Here is a 24783-nt window from a genome sequence, read left to right as displayed (position 1 = left end):
GTGAGACAGAGAGCGATGCGCTACAGTCGTGGGCGCGTACTTTCCGGCAGAGAAACGGATCGGTGCTGCGGCGAGCCGCGACGCGACCTCGAGCCCCACATGGACAAACTCTTGACGCCGGCGAAGAGCCGCCGCCGCACGCCGCCGTCGGGCCGCGGCGCCGACGCCCCTACGACAAGCACCGCTCAGTACCGCCCCGCGCGCCCCGCCCCGCTCGCCCCGCGCCCGCGACCCCGTCTCAAGTGCGTGCAAAACTCGACACTACTGGAAACTCGTGAGGTGAGAAGCTGCCGGCCGCGCGGGTCGCAGCGAGCCCGCGCCGCACCTGAGGTGGAGGTGGCGGGCTGTGGTGCCACGGCCAGGCCGGTAGCGGGCCGCGCCGGCGAGCGCGCTCCGCCCGGCTCCGCAGGCGCAGACACGCGCACGACCGGGCCGCCAGAACCCACCGCCCCAGCCGCCCCGCCCGGCTTCGCTATTTCGTTGGCGCGCTTCAGAACTTGGTAGGTCTGATCCACTTCCTCCTCTGAGCATCGAGCGAAATGTTAGTCGAGTCGCGACGGGTGGGCGAACGTGTATATTAGTGGGTGGGGTAACTGTTCGCCGGATGCGAATTCTAATGTTAGTTCCACGGATGCTGGACTAATGTGCAGGGTATCACGCCTCACAGACTGATACTGTACCCTCGTCGTAGTAGCTATCGAAATCGTCATCGAACTCGACCGATCCCTTGAAACAAATCTTGGTTAGTCTGTGTCCGGGCAGCCGGCCGTCCTCCGCCCCTGAATAACGTCAACATAACTTCCGACGTGTAATTTTAATGTATGTGTCGATGTTTGTTCATGTTTCGTACTTCGAGTGGTGAGAGCTGTAGCACTAAGCAGTGTGTAGTCGTTCAGAATGTTCTCTTATGTAAGATACAAATGATGATGATCATGGAATACATTTATTATCAGAATATTGAATGTATATTTTACGTGTAAATTAAAATCATGTTATGTTATTCTTGAACCGCACTACACATTGAGACAACAATGAAAGTGTTTTGTGGATTATTTAAAAGGGTCATATCATTTATCAATGTAGTGTACATTCTGAAATTTTAGAAGAATTATTATACACATCCCTATTACATACATTTATATCAAAGTTTAAATTACGATATGTTACCTTAACGTTCTTGATCTAATATACGGCTACTAGTTTTTAAAAATAAGTTACATACTGTAGATTTCAAAATATTATTCGAATTAATTAAAATACATGGTATAAATATTGAAAGTGTAACACGAGTACAAATGTAGATCTCATATATATGGACACTTACTTTCTTCATCGTATACTGTGTCTTGTACTCTGTGCGACTCTATCTCTGAGGTGCTCTTCTGTCTACGCAGGAGCCTGGACTTGGTCTGGCATTTGCCGACCTGCGGCATGCAGTCAGTGTGCACGTTCATCTTGCATATGCGGCAACGAAGACCTTGACGAGTATGACCTGGAACAACAATAAACGTTTTAAGATCAATGTACGCTAACGAAGTTCAACTTCAGACGTCTATGAGCAGCGATTCGCTATTTAATGTTTTAGTGGCTCCCTTGTTTAGCAACTTTAATACCAATCTTTGTTCTCTTTTTATTCATTATCTTTTTCACATTGTAATTTATGGTCCAATCATTTTATAACTATTCGGATCTTCCAAAATCTTGAAAGGTAAAAACATTAGGATATGTTTAATCTTAAAATACAAACTATATAAATTAAAAGTAAATAGATATTATATTTATCCTAGAAAATTACAACATCTAAAAACTTAGACAACATTTTTATCAATAATGTACTATATTAAATTTCATCCGACGACGCTAAGCACGCATAGCATTTTATAAAGGCGTGTCGCTTTTGTCTACTCGTACTGCAGTTAATTTTTAGCCGCAGTGTAAGTTTAATGCGCAAAATACAACAAACAAATTGCATTAACTTACGTAAATCGAAAATCTAATAATTAAGACATATTTAAACATAGCAAATAAAAAAAAAATGCAAAATGAACACAAACTGACTTTAGCCGTTGTCCACAAACTATTAGAAATGTATTTTTTACTTGGAATCATGCTAATCTTGTTTGTTTGAAGGTATCTCCGGAATGGACGAACGGATTTTAATGAAATTTGGCACACATGTAGAACATAGTCTGGAAGAACACATAAGCTACTTATTATGTTTATTTTAATTCCGCGCGGACGGAGTCACGGGTGATAGCTAATTGATAGTAAAAATCTGTATAGAAAAAACACAAATTCACTTATTTTTTGTTTGATCAAGTTATCTACATTTTGTTCTTGTATTTTTCTTCAGTCCTAGTTTAACTTGAATATTCTTCGAACTCGGATTTATAGAAAATAGAAAAATAATATAAAGTCAATCTTGTTTACTTGGATTGGAATTGAAAACAAAATAGACTAAAGTTAATTTACGACGGAGCCTCGAGGGCGAGATCTAATTACCCGTACTTTTTCTCTTACTTTGAATTTTATTCCGTTTTGTTAAATTTTCATTTCATAAATTTAACCTTACGATGATGAACTGTAGTATGCAAAATACTAGCCGTAGCCCACAACTCCGTCCGTACAGAATAAAAAAACAGAATTAGTAGCCTATGTGTTCCAGGCTATGCTCTACATCTATGCAGAATTTCGTCGAGTTCCGTTCAGCCGTTCTGGAGATACCTTCAAACAAACATCTATCCATCCATTCGTTCATCCATCTAAACATGCGCATTTATTAGTAGGTTATGTATTCCAGACTATGCTTTACATCTTTGCCAAATTTTATCTAGATACCTTCAGCCATTCGGATTTACCTTCAAATAAACATCCATCCATCCATCCATCCATTCATCTAAACATTTGCATTTATAATATTAGTAAGATTGAAACTCATAGAAATTTTTAGAAGCAAAATCTCGCAACTAAAAGTCAACAGGCTTAAAATTTAATGAGTCTACGTCTTAACTTTGTAGCATGTATCAATTCTTTAAGTGGAAATACCTTTTACAGAAAATTTGTTATTAGTCTGAAGAAGAGCTCTTATATTAAAATTCATTTTATATTTTTGATGCATATTTCATTACAATATCATATGTGAGATACAATGATAACGCCCTAACGCTTTCGTAACATAACTAGCTTTGTGTTTGCTACAAAATTTTTATAAATTAAAATTGTCTATGTTTGCGATTAGTTAGTAAGGAAAGTATGGGAAGTGGAAGTGGACTTTCCGGATGAGGGGATGCATGGAAAGGGAAAATATTTTCTTTCTGTGCATCCTCTCCTCCGTCGATTAAAGGTATATATATATAGGAACGCATATGCAATTGCGTATGTCTATGGGCAACGGTCACTTCGCTATTTCAGATTCAGGTGGCCGCTCGCTCGTTTGCCACCTTATAATATAAAAAAAAAATAGTTAAAGTATATTTTAAGACTATATGTTTAAATTAAAAATATTTATTACGGTTTTAATAAACTCTGTTTTTGTTGTTACGATTTTGTTTTTAATTTATTTTTAACAAATCATTCAAATTGGTTTTTAATTCGACAACTTCAACGTTAATTTTAAAAGGTCACAAAAACGGATTTACATAAAGTTGTACGTTAAATTTTCTCTAAATTACCAAGTCTTTTACGTTATCTCTGACTGATATTTAATATTGATAACGAAAGTTAATTAATTGTATATTTTATATTTATGAAAATTCCGAGAACATTACAGGATTATGTGTGCCACATTGGCAATTAGTCAAGATTGTGATCGATGCCCTCCACTTTTTCTAAGCGACGTGCTACAAAATCGTTAGCAAAGTTTCCACTGGTCGACCTACATTGTCAGTGACCCGAGTGTTCGGAAAGTTAGCCCGCTGATGAAAATTACATTTTAACAAATGAATTATTTTAAACCCTTCAATGTAATATTTCAACGTTCTTTTGTTGTTCTTAATTCTAATAAAATTTTATTTGAGATAGACGAGTAATTACTTAAGGTTTCTTATAACAGAGATACTGTGAAATAGCATTTCATGTTCAGTAATTTTCTTTCCATATACAGAATTCAACCATGATGATATGAAGTCAACCAACCCGCACTTGGCCAGCGTGGTTGACTATGGCCTAATCACCCTTAACTTAGGGTAGGCTCCGAGCCCCTCGGTGGGGACGTATAGTGAGCTGATGATGATACAAAATTATTTTTAAATCATAGAGAAATTCAAATCTTGCCAACTATATATTAATAGTACCGTGGAACTTTAAGTATTTTTTTAAATTAATATATTCATACATCTATTAGCTGTAAAATATTTTTGTAATTCTTCTTTTTACAATGAAATCTGAAAAAAAAGATTTCACTAAAAAGTTATTACGAATAAGACATTTTATGGTTGAAAGGTTTAATATTTACGCCAAATTTTATATGAATTAGATTAGATTATATTAGATTAGTCACATCTCTTATTATATTACTATCTATCATATAATACTATCATAAACTTTGAACTAAGATCATTATGGTTTTGAACATTTAAAAAAGTTTAGTAAATTAAAAACAATTCTTTAAAAAACCGTGATCTTTTATAGATAGTAATTATACAAAACGGTAAAATACAATTAACAAAGGACTTTATAAAGTTTTTAATTCGTAGTTATAATTTAGGTTGAAATTTTTGAATTCGAAAACTTTCGCTCTTTGCAAATTGAGGCGTTGTTAACAAAAGTTCTGACGAATCACATCGATTTTGAAAGTTTTAGTCAAGACACTAACAGAATTTTCGCTGGTTTAAAGGTTGGGTTTTAACAAAATCGTGCCAGCCAGCGATTACGGCTTCCTTATTATCTTTTATTACAGTAAATATATTTACTTCTACGAGTTAAAAAAGTGATTCAATAACGAGTCTAATGACCCTGAATACGACATAGAATTTGTATTTGGAACAACAAATTACGATGTTCTTTTTGTTTCAATTAACGTTAATGATTTCGTTGGTCATTAAAGAGCAATTAATGTATATTTAAACACATGTCACGTAATTAAGTATTACTTATTAATTCAGAAAATTAAGATATTTATTTCTTTTTTTTAAATGATACAAATGTAGCGTAATTGGAATTTTAAGCTTTATTTGAAACAAAAACGCGGATTTTTAAAATATCTACGCGTCATTAGTCATATGCTACGCGCTACGGTACTTAATTTACCGTGGGTTTCTGAGACCGAAATCCTTGTTTAAAACATATTGTTATCTCTGTTTTGTCAATGATAATGACAGGGATGACGATATGTTTTATACAGGCATTTTGGGTCTCAGAAACCAACGGTTAATTCTGAAAGTTATCTATTCAAGTGAATAGGAATGTAATATTTAATAACATAATATATATTTTTATTTGCTTATTCTGCTAATAAATCCTATCAAATAAGCTTAGAGAAAGCTTAAGCCAAAGCGTGGAGAACGTACAATCACCTAATCTTTATTCTTGCCCTTTGACGAGTGTTAATACCATCGGCAATCAGACGATAATACCAACCCACGCAAAACTAACTATAACGTATTTCAAACATACGTTTACTACATTCAGAGTCTTACGGATACTTAAGCGATCCCTTATTATAGATTCCATTTTAAATCTAACCTAAATGTGTCCTATGGTGACCATTTAACGACTCTACAGTGGCCGTGTTGTAAAGAAAAACCAATCCTTTAATATAGTCCATCTAAAAGCGTCAATCGTTTCTAACGTCGTATATGCGTTGAAATGATAAAGGTCAGTAACAATGATTTATATTACACTAAAAACTATTCAATTCCCTTTAAACAACAACACCAAAACATAACTATCTTCAGGGTCCTTTAAAAACCATACTTATCTCTATCTCAAAGTATGACAACGTCTTGGATACTTCCCTTGCGTTGCGGATGACTGTAGACGGCGTAGATCATATAGTTTGCCACCTTGTTTTTTATAAAATAAACATCGATAACCTACCTCGTAAGACTTGTGAGCAAACGTCGCATGGTGTGATCTTCTTGTATGTATACTCTTGGAAGTTGTGTGCTTCTGAGTCGGCACCGGAACGCATCGCGTCACGAGCAGCTCCATTCCTCCTAAAATTGTAAAACTCCATCAATATTTATAACATTTCTTAATTGATTTGTACACAATAGTTAAGTTAGATTATGCGATGATTGGTAACTTGATAAATTGCCTTTTAATCTATTATACTTTCAGAGGTTAAAACAAACTTTTGTACCGTGGATGTTCACTGTCGAGACACGTATAGAAAAGTATATTGTTTTCCTTTTCCTTCCCTTTGATAAATTTGAGACAGCAATATGTTTTTCTACTGGAGTTACAACAGTGACGACCAACAATTACAATCAAGTGTGTTTACACGGGAATGCAAGCAGTTAAGTCTCAGTATTGTTAGTATATTGGTAATTTATCAAGTTGGTATTTTCCACAGTCACAATAATGTTTAAATACTAATATTCATACGTCACAAATATTGATCGATGACGTCACAAGGTCAAGAGTACGGTGTAAGGTGAACGGCGTTCACCGATGCCTGGCACCAGTAGAAATGACCCCGACATTGGTAATTGCATAGCTGCAAACTATCCAGCTACTTATATTGCTAAATAAAACTAATATACCAACTAAATCTAGCTCGATATAACTTAAAAAGTGCTTGAATACAAAATAAAAAAGCTATTTACTAATTTATTATTTTATTAAAATAATTTAGGATCTACTAGTGATGAGACGAGCTGGAGTTTAAATAATACGTATACAAAATTATTGAAACAAGGCGATAAACCTACGGGGTTGTGTTACCTCATTGCCATGACTGTAGACACCGCGTGGTACATTTGATTTTTTCTTTATTGATGCAAAAAGAGAGAAACATCGTAATGAAAATGATGATTGTGATTGTACAATTAAAACAAGTGCCAAAGCATTTTTTTACAGATTTAAATAATTTCACAGCTTTTAGAATATATTTAAACATTATCCACGTGTTTCGATTCCAGAAACATTCACGTAAAACATAATTAACTACTCATTTCAGACAATCAGAGGTGACATATTGTTATGTTTTCGGAATGGAAACACGCTTTAACAATAACATAGACTAAGTCAATATTGTGTGTTAAATTAGGACTGTCGTAATTAAATGTAATGTGTCCTAGACATGAATACTATTTTATTTAAAAACTAGCTGTCACCCGCGACTCCGTCCGCGAGAAATTTATAAAAAATTGTGTGTGTCCTTCCAGACTATGTTCTACATCTATACCAAATTTCAGCACGATCCATGCAGGCGTTCTGGAGATACCTTCAAACAAACATCCATCCATCCATTCATCCAAACATTCGCATTTTTAATATTAGTAAGAAGTAAGATATAAAATTTTAACAAAGCGATTGTTATCCAATTCAGCACTCGATATATTTTGAGTAATGAAGATAAATACTTAATTTTAAACACATTATAATAAAAGTGTTAACAAATTCATAACGTAATAATTTAGGAACAAACAATGTTAATGCAATTATAAATAACAGACTACAAGGAACATGAGCATAAATAAATATATATTTGTTTATCAACGAACTAAACATTTGCTTGCTAATTATCTTGTTGGCATACAAATAAAGGTTTGTATAAAGCGTCGCTATTTCGTCGACACCTGAATATTCTAACAGAACTTTCCTGTCTTAATAAACCTCTGGATAAAGGAAACACCGAAGTTGATTTGCATGTCCTTTAATGAAGTATTCTAAAAGTTTAATTACAATTAATACGACATATATAATACAACGACTTAGTATTAATAATGATAAGAACGATGTTATCCATTAATTAGTATTATGTTTGGTAAGAGCCTTTGGGAAACCATATCAATAAATAGCGGATTGATGTCTCTAATCTCGTTTGTACTTGAGAATGCCATGTAGACTAGACGTTAAAGTTTTTATTTGTTACATCTTGGGTTCGATTACGATGAATATAAAGTTGTCTGATGTAACAAATTTTAGGATTCGATAATTTTGTCGGGACCTTAAATAGAAATTAAAAAGAAAAAAACAAGATCATATTTGCACATATTAAATTAAATTAAAATGGCGTGAGTTTTAATGGAATATTTATTTTAAAATGTGTTTTTATTTGGATTAAAAAATATGAATACTTTATACGAGGCGTTCGTATCGTGATTGCAAATCATTAGGGGCTATCGTATATTAAAATGAATCTGGTTCAATCAGGGCCAACACGACTAGCCCTGTCGGAAATGTTTGCCAACACGTTCTCTCGTTAATCGCTCGTATAATTTTAGGAAGCAAAATGGTTTCATCAAAATCAAATATTTGTTTGATATTTATTTAAAAACCATTCAATTATGAATCTTCAAAGCGGTTAATATTTTTTTTTTCAGTTGTTGTCAACTAATAAAATGCCAATTTTAAAATTAAAACTACAAAACGGAATTTAAAAAAAATCATGCATTTATGAAATAAATATTTATTCATCTTGGTATAAATTTATACCAAAATTATTTTTATTTATTTATATAATTTTATGGCAGAAATGGATATAAAATAAATCATGTTTGGACTATTTTTTTTTTCTATCATATAGATAAACATGCGATAAAGTTCATCACGTGTTATGAATATGCTTTGAGAATGAACGTTAGAAGGCAACGTGTTTATTCTATTTTTAATTGAAAATGCTTTCCTCTGTTTGAAGAGCTTGTTAAATATCTGATTGAAATAAGCTATTACAACTGTGCCATATCAATAAACAAAATAAAAGTGTATTATGCCTAACGCGAATATTTATTTTTACTCAAAACAAGACATTGGTTTTTTTCAGGTAATTAATAGGTTATTTCCTCAAATAAAATCAGTAATCGTAAGTTACAAATTCTGAAACACATATAGTCGAAACGTTTACTTATATGTATTTATATTTAACAGAGGCTTTGCTTTAAAAAAAAAGGGAAAATTTTGGCGACCATTCATATCGGGGACAAGGGGACTCGTAACTATAAAAGGGAGAGTCCCGTTCAAAGAGAGACGTCTGGTCAAGTTAATTATGTCCGACATTTACATTGAACCATTCCATACAATAGTAATTTATTTTGATAGTCAACTTTTAATTTACAATATTGTTTAAATTGTGGACAAAGAAGAACGCAGCAAGTTTTTTTTTTATAGGAGAAGGGGTAAACGAGCAACGATTGTAGCGGTTTCCAATATACCACCGCCGCACAAACATCCGCATCCGTAGCAATCAGAATAACGGATGCGCCAATCCATATAAGGATATAATCATAAGCAATGGATGAGAAATAAATTAGATACCATTTTATAGTTTGAAGGCGACTTTGGCGATCTCTTGTGTCGGAGGCCAAGACCCACTTTGGGTCGATGCGCCAGAGGAGTAACTTATAATTTTAAAATAATAATTTTATTTTATCTTTGACAACTAAATGCTTATTTCCCTTTACTTCAGGCATAGACATTTTAGGCATTTTTTTAAATATGCATAATTAAAAAAGCGTCGTTACAGGCCGTCAAGCTTTTTATGCGGAGGTGAACAGCTATTCCGTGTCTAAATTAAGTCATGTATCTGTATTTATAAGTAAACTAAATTAATAAACATTTATAACATAATTTAATTATTATCGTAATTAAAAATATTTAATTGTATAATACAATAATTATTGTGGTTAATATATGTTAAATAAGTGTAGTCTGTATAACTTACTTGTCTTGCGGGCCGGGATGAGGCGGCGGCGCGCTGGGCGGCTTCAGGCTGCGGAACGCTTTCAGCCATTTGTTCTTCATGCTGCCCGCTGACGAAGTAGACAGTTTGCGGTCCACCGCAGAGCTACTATCAGCTTTCGCAGCGAAGAGCTCCCTCTGTGAACAAACAGAATTTTACTAGAGACCGCATAGTAGTAGAGCGTGTAGTATTCAGTCATTTATCTGTGTAAAATTTAGGGAGCTGGATTTGACTAATTTTTTCTTTCATTGTTGGTATTTAGGTTTTATTTTTCATTGATTGTCAGAAGTTTATAAATAGTTTTAGGAATTATGGTGTGTTTAAACTCTGTTATCATTTCTTATGCGTGTTATTTGTCTCATGAATAATAATGAATTCGAAGTAAGAATTATATGAAATAAACATTGTTTATATCGCGTGTTTATTAAGCGTTTGTTTGAATATTAATGAGCATCGATATTCTAAGAGTGAATTATTAACACATCGCCACCTTATTATCATGTTCCTACCGACCGTATTAAATTCACTGATTCGTAAAAGCAGATGTTCCTTAAAATATGATAAAAGATAAACATAAAATTACATGCAGAGAACCTGCGAATAACCTGTTTCATATCTTGCGGCAAAGATAACCAACCACAAATTTGTTTATTTAAACACAATTAAGAAAGCAACACAAGCTTCATTATTCCAAGGAATAATGAAGGTTATTAAGACAAATTCACCTTTATTCAGCTACTAACAATAACAAGTTTAAGTTATTTGAAGAAATCGAACTTGTATAATAGTAGAGCCAATAACAATAGCTAACTTAATCTGATTGTGTCTATCGATATAACAACGAACAACTATAAATTGTAGTGCCTTTACAATCTCTTATTTGAACACTAGCTGTTGTATGCGACTCCGTTCGCGCGCTATTAAAAGACTTAGTATTGTGTATGTTTTACAGCTATGCCAAATTGCAACGAGATCCATTTTCAGGAAACCTTCAAGCATCCATGCATCCGTCCAAACATTCGCATTTATGTTAGTACGATTATAATATTAGTAAGATAAATTAATTAAATTTCAAATACAATAATAATCATGGATTTATATTTTAAAACACTTTGCGCGATGATTAATTTTGCAACATCAAATATGTCGTATCTCTTGATGCTGAATTTCAATGCAAAATACAAAGTGCTGTGTGATGAACGACGACAACTACTCAACTCGTCACATCTCAAGAAAATAGGTTCGGAAAGGAAACAAGAAAGCCCTAGAGCGACAAAACGTGATGTTAAATAATTGAACAAAATCGATCTAAAAAGTATTAAGATTATTTGTACCTTATTTTCGCAATAGCATTTTTTAAATAAGCTTCACAATAAAAAATATAATACAATTTCACGAATTAATTTATAAGTAATTAAGTAATTAGAATTTGCAGGAATAAACTGATTTGACTAATAAAGTACTATGTTTCACAGAATGCACCTACGCTACACAATAAACAGTTTTAAGTCAAACTAGAAGATCTAGTAAAAACAGTAATAGTAATAAACAGTTTTCAAGGTGATGAGCAAAACATTTTTCTTTGTCTAGAGGTCAGCAAAAAACCGAACCGCACAAGACCGCGAAGGACTAGAAATGGCCCGCAAAAAGAAATCAGTTATGAAGTCCTTTTGTAAAGAATTGTTACATGAACATAGTACAATTTAATTAAAAGCTAAGTTTACGTTACGATGAAATTCAAACAATTTGAACTTCAATGTATTCGCTTTAAATGGCTTTGCAACCAAAGAATAAATTCTATTCTGTTTTAGATTATTTTCTATGTAAATTAATGTAGTTTTGGTCTTAAGTTTAAAATATAAAAGAAATAGAACTGAAAATCTTTAAGTATATTGTTATCGAAAACATTGAACCAACGTCTTGCCCGATTCCTTTTGGATATGTCTATTATGCAAAGTTCGTAATTTCCATGCTTTTTATATCTCAAGGGTTTTCAATTTTTTACACAAAGGATTTCATTTTGCAAAGAATGCTAGTTGTTAAAGACATTATCTTAACCAGAAATCTTTTTTAATTCACCAACACTATATTATATTTCATCAGCTTTCACATAAACGTAAAAAAACATCGTTTTTTTATGAGCGTTACAGAAATCTCATGGTTTATTTTGTTTTTATTTTATTGTAATTTTTAATCTTTTTTAAACATTTATTTAGTTATAACAGGGCCTTTGTCACAATACGACAATACGGCACCATAATTTTACTAATTGAAATACACCTAATCAACTATATTATTTCTTACATATATGTCAGTTAAACACGATACTGGCCTGTCATTAATTGTGATTGTTTTTTGACTTTATATATAGACCTTAAATAAGTGTTAATTAATGTCGTTAACATAATTTTTTATAACCCGACCTGTGAAGCTTTGTGTCGTGTGTTGGCAATAGTAATCTAGAACATCCAGCGTATACGTATTCGTGTGCATTTGGCATTTCGATTGTCTCATTAGTGTAATTGGAACAGACTACTTCTACGTATCCTCTCGAATGAAGTTCCCCAGTACATTCAATTATACGTTTAGAATGATAATGATTTCAAATTACGAACTGTTGTTTTTCAGAATGTTGTTGCAGTTGACGTCAATTGGACAATGTGTTAAGTTGGTATGCAAGAGAAATTGAAATAATTACTTTAAAATCTTACTAATATTATAAATGCGAATGTTTAGATGGATGGACGTTTGTTTGAAGGTATCTCCGGAACTGCTCAACGGATCTCGCTGAAATTTGGTAGACAACTTATTAAGTTTTTTTTTAATCCCGAGCGAACGGAGTCGCGGACAACAGCTAATCTTAGAATAAAAATGAAGGAAAAATAATACAAAATGATTAATATCTCTGATATAAACTAGAAGACCAAATGTGATTTATATTATATTTTTATCTTATTATGTAAACAAAGTGAAAATATATACTCTTTACCTTGAAAGGTAACGCGAAGCTAAATATGAATAAATCAAGCTTCGTTATATAAGAAAATAAACTTCAAGGCGATACTGAAATCGTAGGAAAGCAAATGGTGTCAGTCATGTAAGTGCCACTTTTCATATTTTACTCTTTATACTGGATAATGCCTGGAAATTGAATCTGAAGACAATAATAGTAGTTGAGTAATGGTGTTAAGAAGTGAAGAGCTTTTAGCGCGGAAGGAAAGAGGCTTTGCATAATCTGATATTAAATTATGTTACTCTGACTTTGTCCCTTACATACTCTTTAAGCAGAGACAAGAATTAAAATTGTGACAAATTGTAATTTAATAGTGATTTTTCGTTTTTTCTGTAATATGTTGGACGTAAACGATAAAACAAATTATTTTATATTATTTAGTTTATATAAAACTAGTTGTCGCCCGCGACTCCGTCCGCGCGAAATTATAAAAAACATAATTAGTAGCTACAACTATGCCAAATTTCAGAGATATCCGTTCCTGAGATATCTTCAAACATCCATCCATCCATATAAACATTCGCATTAATAATATTAGTAAGATTATTATATCACTGACACTCTATATAAAATCTATCGACATCTCTTTCTTTCATTTTCGACAACTGATAATATGTTTTAAACGACGATTTTGGTATTAGGAACCCACGGTTACTTTATAAATACTTGGTATTTTTTTTGATTTAACTTTTCTTTTTAATTATAATGTGGCGAAGGAATAAAGATTAGGTTAGGTTGATTTGATCTAATGTATACTCGTGTAATTACTTTCACGACTAAAATTGTAGACGAAGACAAATTTTAAATTGCACTTTATATCGACTTCAAAACACCTTCAATAAAGCCTTGTTACATCACGAATCAAGATGTTTTTTGTTTTGTCGCGAACAGCGACACAAAGAATGCTAATTGGATTGGTTATTAATCTCGGTGGAAACTTCCACGTCGTCTCAAACTGAAGTGGCGCAGAAGGGTCTCTAGTTTCAAGATATATTGTTAAGTGCCTTATACTAATGAACATTGTTTCTACGATAATACTAATGACATGTTCAAAGTCTATGGTAAACTTTGTGAGGTATAAGATCTAGTCTCTTTGATATATGGCCTTGTAGAATATTGTCTATGTCCAAGTAGTACTTCACTGTAGATGCACTATATCCATACATTTTGTTATACAATGAATTATTTATTAATGAAGTTGCAGGAGACTATTATAATATTATTAAACTAGCGGTCTCCCGTGACTTCGTACGTGTTGAATTAAAAAAAAACGAGTTATCAAAATCAATATATTTTATGTCATCCGGGGATAGTGTACCTCTCTATTATAACAGCGAAGGACGTTTTCAAATCGGTTTGGGAACCTATGAATGAAAAAAAAAAATCAAATCTTTCCACTTTATAATAACTTTTTACTTATTTGTACATTTATGGACTGATACTTAAATTTTAATAATTTAATCATTTGTGTAACACAAAAATGTATATCACATGGCAGACAAGAAATATTACTTCTAGCAAAGTGCAATAATTCTGTTCAAAGGGCAGTGAATGTTGATGTAATAAAATTAATGAACGTAGTATATTTATATAACCATAAAAATGTTAATGAACTAGATTTAAGAAAATACCTAATAGAATGCTTAATTTAATGCTAGCAAAAAGGACGATTGCGTGACCCTGTACTTCCTTTGCAAGTTTTAGGGCAGGCTACAATTTCATTTTGACCACGATTAATCAGAGCCTTATCGGCGAATTTAAACTCTGACCAACTAAAATGACCTAGTTAGAGATAGGCAAACAATAATGGTTTTCTATTTGATATTTAAAAGAATGCTTTTAAGACTCGGGATTACTTTAAATATACATAAAGATAGACGCCTAGTTTCATGTCAAGCACAAATAAATGCGGGGTTATAAAGCTTCTTATCAAAAGTGAATGGGTGGCGGTGAAACGTTATCTGCGATAACATTTCTTTTATTCGCTCAGTTATACGCTACCGTTCTTTACTTTGTTGTCCCCTTTGAGATTTCACCTTTATAAATTAAGTCTGGACTTAATTAAAAATAAAAGAAAAATGTAAAATAAAAATTAACGTTCATCTCAATTATAGGTCTGGTTTTAAGACACTATAAAATTTAAGATTCATTCGAAACAATTTTATATTCAAGTACGTCGTCTCGTTCGATGTTTCGTCTTCTTTTAAGACCAAAGAAATGAAACTGTATAATTCCTTTGTTGTCTGTTTACTTTGTGGGTGGAAACCCTGAAGGAGAATACGTTTGAGACGTGTAGACGCGGCAAGGTAGTTTACTTTGTGGCAGATTGCTTGCTACCTAATGTGATAAGTCAGGTCGACTCGACGAAGTCAATCGATTTTATTTTTACGACGCTTCTTTCTAATCTTTTGCTATTTTAGTGTATTTTGTATCAAAGGTCAACAACATCTATGAATATGATTTATAACCAATATGTAGTTTTCCCTAGACATATAAACTAAGAGTGTTATTTGCGATTCACTTGAGAATTTTCGCAAACTAAGGTCGCGTCTGTAGATTTACTTCAAATTTCCAACTCATGTTCACTGAGTAGGTAGACAAATAGATTCTCAAAGCTCGTTATATGAAGTACTAAGATGCTACAAGTTCGTTGCTGTTTGTTGCAAATAAAAGGGAGGAATCGAAATAATAGAACAATAATAATCAGAGTTTGCTAAGTTAATGATCATCACAATCATGCATTTGGTAGACAGAGAATTTCGTCAATTTAGTCAAAAAGGATACTACTAAAAGATAACAAGACAATGGTTACAGATATTTTTACATATATTAAAGATTGTAAGACAAAAATTATGTCCACTTTGTAGTTTTAGATGTGTTTTCTTCTAAATAATTAACCCGCAATAACAACACATATTTACTTATGTTTAATACAATAGTGAAAAAAGCCTTGTCCTTGTATTAGATTAATCCCTTGAGAAAAGAAAACAAATATAATTTGAAGCTTAAATAAATAAATTTCATCACAGTCGAGATGAAATTGCGTAGAATTTTTCTTAGTTTTCCAGATAATACGGATGATAAACAATTTTCCCGAGCAAGGAGGCAATTTGCAAGAAATACTAGTTCCTTTAGAAAGTACGAACACGTGTAATCAGTTCAAGGTTTCCTTGTTGCCAATGTGATTTTTCTTACACTGGAAACTGTAGAGGCAAAGAGATCTTACTAATATAAATACGAAAGTTTAGATAAATGGATGTTTGTTACAAGGTATATAGCTAGAACGGCTGAACGGATCTCCTTGAAATTTAGTATAGATGTAGATAGTCTGGAAGAACACATAGGCTACCAATTTTTTTTTTTAAATTCTGTGATACATAAAAATGTATTTAATAACAAAACAATTGATTTTTATATAACAATACTTTTACTTGTTGCTAACTTTTCATAGTAAAACTATAAAAAATATGCAATATTAATTAAACGTGTCTAGTATCTTCAAGGGTTGAGACCTTGTCGTTATCTAACCTTCGCACAGTTAACTAACTTCACTCAATGTTAATGAATACATGTCAGTTAAGACGTACGGTGTAATGGATGGGTAGAAAATATACGACCATCAGATTCAAAGTTCTTAGGTCATAGATAAGTTTATAAGCCTTAGTTGGTATATGGTAATACTTCGTGAGTTCGGCAGTTTGGCAGGAAAATGCCAAACTAATAAACACCAACAAACGCGCAGTCAGCTTAAGTCGCAAGCTAATTAAGAAGGTTAAACAGACATTTGGTTAAAATTACGAGTTACGAAATTGTACTACAGTAACGCTGAAAGCTAAACGTTTGTTACAGTTTCAAATTACACAATAAAATTTATTTTGAATGCTACCAATTACAGCCAAACGTTATGAGTCCAATAGACAAAAGAAAAACGTCGTATAGATGCAATTATTAGGAACGCGGCTTCCCATTTATGTTTCGGTTTACGACACATCCTTATTTCGTCTGTAGTACGATTAAAATCTTTAGGAAGACGATGAAGCCGTAAAAGTCTGTCGTGTTTAAGAGCGCCTATCTTCAGCAGTACCGTATCAGTGCAAGACAAGTATTGCCCTTGACTTTTAAAACCAACTTATTAGCTGAATATAGGAATAAATCGTTGGCATATTTACGAAGAAGCCATAGAGGAGCATATAGTGTTTAACTTGTTGCTATACTGAAAAAAATAGGGTTAGAAATGTGCACGCCAGGTGAGTCAATGGCACTAAAGAACAAGAACAATATTTATTATTTAAAAACCTTGAAATCATTAATTTAAATTAAATATGGATTTTTCAGTTACATAAATTAAAAAGTACATAGTAAAAAGACAAACGTCTTGGATAAATCATGCTATTATTTTAACGCCACTTCACCTTTCTCTCGTCCGTGACGAGTAACGCTGTTTCTACGACTGTATGTTACTATATCTTAAGGGTATCTGTCTAAAAATGTAATTATTTGAAAGAGTTACATCTCACAATAGCATAATTAGCAAAGAAAAAAATAAAACATTTTACGATTAAAAAAATCCTATGCTCCACCGTTCACCAAAGCACTCAAGATCAGACGAATGGAAATTTAATTTGACAAATCTAGTAAAACGAATTTGTATTCTTTGTAAGATGTTTGTTGACGAAATTTAGCTAATTTATATTCCTCGAATAAGTTAGAAGATTGCGTCAAAGAAATAATTATGCTTGCGAATGTTGTTGAATAAAGTGATTTTGTATACCCTAAAGAAATCAGAATGTACTTAACACGAAAAGATAACATTTAAGCTTTATGTTTTCTTTTTATTTTACATAGCTACTAGCGTACCCGACAGACGTTGTCCTGTCTACACGTCTTTAATTTGAATAAACTAATATGAAGTTAATATTTGATGAAAATTGCGAATCTAAGCCATTCCCAGATCCCCTTGAACACACACAAAAAATTTCATCAAAATCGGTCCAGTCGTTGGAGAGAAGTTCAGTGACATACACACTCACAGAAGAATCATATATATAAAGATTAGAATAGCAAGCGTTGGCCTTTGAAGAAACTATGGCAAATCGTCGTCTATTAGTTTACCTTGTCTAAATTTGTAGGTATGTTATGCTCTATAACATATTAGGAGTCAGATGGAAATTAAGAATTAGTATAAATATTTGTAGGAAATTGTTACATACTACTTTTAGTTTTTTAGTATCTTATTAATATTATAAATGCGAAAGTGTAGATGGTGGGATGTTTGTTACAACGTATTTTCAGTACGACCGAACTGATCACGTTGAAAAAGTGCGGAGTAAAATTTGGCTATGAAATATAATATACAAATATAAATTCATTAGTTAAAACAATGGAGACGGAATTGAAAATACGAAGTCAGACAACCGCTACGTTATCGGTGTTTTAATTAAATATTGTTTAGTTATAAAAATATAAAAATTCGGACATTTGCGCCTAGTAAATAGTAGTAAAAGCAAGCAATTTCGTTACGAATAGTTGTTGAAAAAGCAGTCGTGGAATTTTTTTTCTTAAACTCAACATGCCATATAAAGCTAAAGAATACGAAATATGAGTATTTTCTTGTAAAATTAAATCGCATGATAAAATCTTTCTTATATTTATAATTGTAGAAAATCGATTCTACAAAGAAGTTGACCGTAAAGAACTTTTGACTTGGTCCTATTGTCAAGGTGACTGAGAAAGCCGCGGCAAAACTTTGGGAAAATATTTAAAAATTGGTTCTCGGCTTGCCTAGTGGAGACCAAAAGAAATTCAAGTAATTAGGATTCAAAAAATTAAAATAACTTTAGTATAAACACAAATATGTACAATAATGAGCACCTTAGCTCATTTTAATTATTGTGGCAACTAGTAATAAGGTATAAGAACTTACATCATTGAAATAGGCTTGTTCCAATCTCTGTCGATTTTTATTTTTACTGTACTCGGGCAGGCTAGACTGGCGTCGCATCCGCATCCTCTGTTCCCTTTCCATCGTCATGAGATCGGACTTTTGGGACAGCACCAGATAATGCAATCGATGTACTAAATCCATTATGTTTTTTTTAATATGCTTATTCAATTAATTATAAACATTAAAGGGATAAATGATTATAAATATTTTTATAGAAAATTAATAAAAATTTAATAGAGATAAAACTCTGTAAAAGTTAAAAACTAAAAAGTAACCATAATTCAACAGTCACATGTTGTAATTAAGTTAACAAAGGAGTATGCTGATAGATAGATTCACGTGATAGAGCGAAGCTTTTATAGCGCGGCACGCGTCCATCTGAAACGACGGGCGTGATACGACTGCCGTTAACGGCACTGCAAGTTAGCGACGCGAGCCGCCGGATGTAGCGTAGCGGATTTCTGGCGTCGCCCGGCAACCGTTTTCTAACAACACCTAATTTTTTGATTGAAAGACCTATATGCTTTAGGTATCTTACAATTCTCTCCACAAATGAAAGAGTCTTTATTGGAAACGACCACACTAACTCACGGTCGATTTTATAATGACAATAGAATTAAGGATTTACTAATTATCAATATTATATTTGTTTGTTAACTATTAGGGTTGGGTGATAAATGTTGACAAAACGATGAGTTATATAATAATATTCTTTTGTTCTCTAATCGGAGACAAACAAGTAGGTTGGAGTTAATTGGTTTGACCTTAATCTGTTTGATATAATTAAGCAGCCACTAATGTATTTAGTCTATCATCAACCAATAATACCCCACCAACATACAATTGGAAGACTGATTTCACTTATCTTGTAGTTCAATTCAATAGTGTAAATGAAGTACATAAATTATTAAAAGCTAAGGTGGAACACGAAAATACAGTGCAATTTTCGTACTGGCACAAAATCTATCGTAAATTCCAAAGTCAACAGAACGAATGGCCTCCTTTGACACATTCAAATGGAGTCAGCTGGTAAATAGATAGCTCCGCAGAGGGAACTAAAACGGTATACGCATTCTGCATTTAAAATTGGGATGGATGGTGGGGATATAATGTACAATTATTTAGAGCTAGTAAACTAATATACATATTCAACTTCAGATGGAGCATAACTTTCACTGCTGGGAGGATAAATTAAAAAAAAACCTACACAAACTGTCACCCCACACGTAGACCTCTACGCGACAAATAGGCATTGTAATGTAAACAAAAGATATATAAGTATGCAAAAGATAGTTTGATTTTCATTTCATTTAATTCAGTACTGTTAAGTCACATTCATTGTTCCTTTTTTGATTTATTTTCATGAATATAATATATTTAGAAAACATTGAATGTCACTTTCCCATTTAAATTAAAATTAATAATCTATGACTGCATAAAACGCTTTATTATAGAATATACTCAAAAAAGAATAATTTAGCACTATAAAGAGTTATGACGAATACGATTTTGAAGTTTACTCCCTACATCCACTGCATGTATTTTGTGCCGATGTAATGTCACTCAGGGGAAGAAGAGGAACCGAATGCAACGACATTCATCAAAATCGGTTTAGTCGTTTAGGCTCTAGCTGTAATCTGTCACAATGTAATTTACATACATACAAACCCATATAGTACAAAAAACAAACTTACATACGCGCGAAAAACATTAACATATTGTCAGTCGGGTAAAAAAATACAACGATATAATCACGGATAAACTTTATAGAGGAAACATATTATGTTTGACCAAAAATGTCAATCTACTAATAATGCTTATAACAGCCTAAAAGATAGTACGATTTTGTAGGACAATGTTACCCATGAGTAGGTATACGTATACTTTTAAGTAATCACACAAAACAGCAATAGTAATATTTTAGTAGTATTAAGAAGTTTATCCACTGCTGAAATATATGAAAAAATATAGACGTCACTTTCATTGTCCTTGAAAAAACTAAAGCAAAAAAAAAGAAAAAAGAATCACACGAAAAAACCAAATTAACTCTCAATAGAATAATAAACATATTTCAAAACAAATACAAATATTTGTATCATAAATATACATAATTTTCTAGTGTATTCTACTATGATTATTCGTATAGGGGCATAGCAACAGTCCGAAAGCCGAACATGTTGGCGTGTGGTAAACAAATTAATTCAATTAGACTAATTAAGAACTAATATACTAAAAGGTACATTTTTTTCTAACTGTGGATCCAAAACAAAAATACTAGTATAAAAACAATTTGTCATCCTTTTATTTAAAGAGGATGGTTGACTATATTTATTTAAAGCGCCAATATCTAATGAATGATTTTAATGCGTGGTTGCGGCATCAAATGGCGGGCATCCGACTATTGTCGTATTCGATTCGAACCCTATAAACATGAGCTTAGTTGAAATGGTAAAAGAAATATTGTAGCGACAAAAATCCCTGGTTTGGCTATGGAATAAGTTCAGTTGAAACTCAAGGTCAACTCCACTGAACTTCCAATGACATATAAAATGTTATGCTATCATTTCATATTAACAACAAAGATAGAAAGGAGGAAATGGAGTATTGAGTCAAAATGAAAATCATTAGTTTTAAATTTGTGCATAATAAAATATAGGATAAGATAAGGCAAAGCCAAGCAGTACAAGCGAACACTTGTAACAAGTTTTGGAAAACAAAACAAAAGGAACAAAAAAAAATTTAATAAATAAGTAACTGCCAAGTGTAATTGTGTTAAATAAAAAAAATATATTCAAGTCATCTTATAATAACAACAACGGAACCTTCTTTAATATTTATTCAAAATTCAACAATCGTTATTTATGCGTACAAGTTTTAATTCATTTAATCAACCATTAAATGGAATATACATGATTAATTCCATAGATTAACAACATGTAGCCACTTCATCCGGAGCACTCAAGTTAAAAAAGGTCTCCGGAGGACCTTTGTTACAAAATTATGTCAAAAATCAACTTGTATAAAACATTCCAATCTAAAAGTTACATATCTATGATAACTTTATTTTCTAGCATGTTCTATCTTATTTTAATATAACCATTGTTTCAATTGCTAAAATACTTTTAACTAAACATTTCGTTGTTTTTGTATAAAAGCATTAAAACAATGTAAACTCAAAAACTTATTCTTTCGCACAATGCCATCACAGAATAGTGAAAAGACTTAACTCTATGTATATTGGTAAACTTTAATAAAATATTTGTTTTTAAATTACTTATAAACATTTTTTTTTAATGGACTTAACATTAGTTATATTTATCTCAAATTTACATAATGAGACCAAATTAGTTATATAAAAATATAAATACATTGTAAAGTATTAAAATATATATTTTTATAATATCAATATTATATTTACATACTCATAGTATAACCCTTAAACAATTGTGCATTTTCCTTTTAACAAGTCATATAAAGCTGCTTGTTTGCCCCCTTCTGTTATAAAAAAAAATATAGAAGATTCAGAAGATCAAGATTTTATAAAAAAAAAATCTTGACATATCTTCAATCATCAGGGCTCATATTTTTTAAAGAACATTAGAATAGAAAATATTAAGTAAATGGTAACAACAAAGATATGTACTTTAGTTATTTAATGGTAAATATTGTGTTTGTATTATTAAATATGTACTAACAATATTAAGGTAGAATTTCATTGCTGTCACACTTGTATTCATATTCACTATTTTAGAATGAAAGAATATGAGCTGATACAAGTTTCACAGCAGTGTAATCCAAGAACATGTCAATTAATTTTAAAGTTTGTACATAAATGTTGGAAGGCAGTTGTAACAAGTGAAAACATAAACTAATAAACCTAAGTAAAAAAAACCTATTATCATGGTTCACTAACTTTTGATTTTCCATTTAATTTTCCTAACTGTCCCAACATTAGGACAGTGTTTATTAGGTTCTCGGAATATATCCGCTGGTTTGTTTCCATTCTCCTTAATTTCTGAACGATATATTTGGAGAAATATTCAAGCTCATTTTCATTACCCTGACTCTTTGTTTCATTGTTATTAAGGTTTCTTTTATGTCTGTTACTTCTAGGACTTACTTGGGGTGACAAAATTTTATTATCATTAAGTTTATTTGAATCATTATTACTTGCATTATTTGTGTTAGTGTGGTTCAAATCATCATGTAAGGCATTAGCTTCCTCTTCATTTAATTGTAATGTTAAATCATCTGGCACGGTAACCATTGGATCATGGTTGTCCGAGAAGAGAGGCGAAGGAAGGAATGATACTTGCTTTCGAACCTTAACTTCTATAGATTTTGGTTTAGTTAACAAAGAGCTTTTATATGTTTCATCCGTTTGTTTTAGATTAGATTCAGTTCTCTTGGTTTCAGAATGTTTTAGTCGATTAGTTAGTTTTTTGCTCCAAAAATTTACTTTAATTTTTGGTTTTGCTTTTGACTTCTTCTCTTGTTTCATTTTTGTTGAAACTTTAGGCAATTTATAACGGACTGTGTCATCATCATTAGCCATACTTTCTTTCTTCGTTTTTATCTTGGCAGGAGATTTATTAGCATTGTTGACGTATTTTTTATTAATTTTATATCGTACAAGGTCATCTTCGGAATGATTACTGTTTCTTTTTATCGTTATTGGTTTCATAATAACCAAAGTGGACTCGTAAAATTAAACAAATTGTATTTCGCCTGAAAAAACAATAAATCAAAATTAGCTGTATTAGTCTAAATACACGGTAAAATAGTTAAAGTTAATACAAATTTTGTACTAAAATAATGGAAAGTTACGATACGTCATAAAATTTCCCGCGCAAATGTTAAATGAATCGTTTGGACAAGTAAACAGGACTTTTGTACTAAACAAACAATTTGAAGGCGCTACTAAGATTTACAAAATTGAATTTGACTTAGAAAATTATTAATTGGATATATATAAAGTTTAATAGATATGCATTTTGAGGTTATAATCATATTATTTCAAAACGCAGCAAGATAATAATGACGTATTCGTTCAAGAGTTTAGTTTGAATATTATAAGTAATTTTTATAGCCTTAAAACTTTACGATCAATCATTGATATCATTGTGTAATTTATCAAAACAGCGTTAGTTATTTACGGTACATTACATTATATAATCATAAAAAGTATAAACACACACAATCTTACCTTGGAAATTGTTGGTACGGATTTCTTTAATTTTCGCTTTGGTGTTTTATTAATCTATCCGTTTTCAAACTTTTACGATCACAACAACACAACATGCACATCCCACTATAGAAAAGCCTAATCACAGATACAGAATAATAAGAATAACCTAAACTGAATTGCCTATGGGCCAACTTCACTTCAGACTTCTTGTCATTTTGTGACGTAAATTAGTTCGGAATTAACACGTTATGGCGTACAAGTCGCAGCGCGATGACGCGGCGCGGGAAAATTGTTGAGCACGGGTTCGCGTCTACAGCTCGCTTCATTTAGCTTCTAGAGTCTAATTTTAAAGAATTTGCTACGGTCGTAGATAATTTTTGCATTATTTGGAAACCTATATAAAAATAGGTGTTAAGTAAAGTAGTAAAAGTATTTTAGAATAAGTTTTATCTAAATATTAACTTGAATTAAAATGCTATGAAAATGAAATGAACATAAGCACTTTACATTTAAAATTCAATTTCATGTTTTTACGATTTACAATTTAATGATACCATATTACAAAAATGCTGAAATTTTTGTTTTATTAGAAAACTGTAAACTTAAGGTCGCAAATCATATATGTATTTGTTTGCATATCATTATATGTTGTTTTTCGAACAAATTTAAATGTTTAATTATATGCTGGAAAATGAAATAAATATTATCTAATTTACTATATATTTTGTTAAATTAATTTTTTCACAAGAAAGAATCAGTTATTTTTAGTACGATTATTTTTACTATGAAAAACT

The 24783-nt window shown here is 32.0% G+C and overlaps 2 protein-coding genes across 2 annotated transcripts in view; both read right to left on the bottom strand.

Moving 5' to 3' along the window:
• Window positions 1–24783, bottom strand: part of LOC106125076 (uncharacterized) — a 38945-nt gene that overhangs the window by 5798 nt on the left and 8364 nt on the right. The window contains exons 8-11 of the mRNA XM_013322158.1: window positions 9827–9981; window positions 6037–6155; window positions 1325–1492; window positions 681–779 (exon numbers count right to left, since the gene is read on the bottom strand). Of these exons, the coding sequence (XP_013177612.1) occupies window positions 681–779; window positions 1325–1492; window positions 6037–6155; window positions 9827–9981 (541 nt within the window). The remainder of the gene's footprint in view (window positions 1–680; window positions 780–1324; window positions 1493–6036; window positions 6156–9826; window positions 9982–24783) is intronic.
• On the bottom strand, window positions 22334–24215 carry LOC106125405 (myb-like protein W). The gene is made up of 2 exons (XM_013322592.1): window positions 24008–24215; window positions 22334–23529 (listed from the first exon to the last, which is right to left on the bottom strand). The coding sequence occupies exon 2, from the start codon at window positions 23483–23485 to the stop codon at window positions 22700–22702; it is 786 nt and encodes a 261-aa protein (XP_013178046.1). The 5' UTR covers window positions 23486–23529; window positions 24008–24215; the 3' UTR covers window positions 22334–22699.

This window comes from Papilio xuthus, unplaced genomic scaffold, assembly GCF_000836235.2.
Source record: "Papilio xuthus unplaced genomic scaffold, Pxut_1.1 DF825928.1, whole genome shotgun sequence".
In the NCBI taxonomy this organism is placed as follows: Eukaryota; Metazoa; Arthropoda; class Insecta; order Lepidoptera; family Papilionidae; genus Papilio; species Papilio xuthus.
This window is presented reverse-complemented; position numbering and strand designations above follow the sequence as displayed.

Bases quoted from the DNA above. Each gene is read 5' to 3' on its own strand.
- LOC106125405 (XM_013322592.1), bottom strand. From the start codon at position 23,485: ATGAAACCAATAACGATAAAAAGAAACAGTAATCATTCCGAAGATGAC.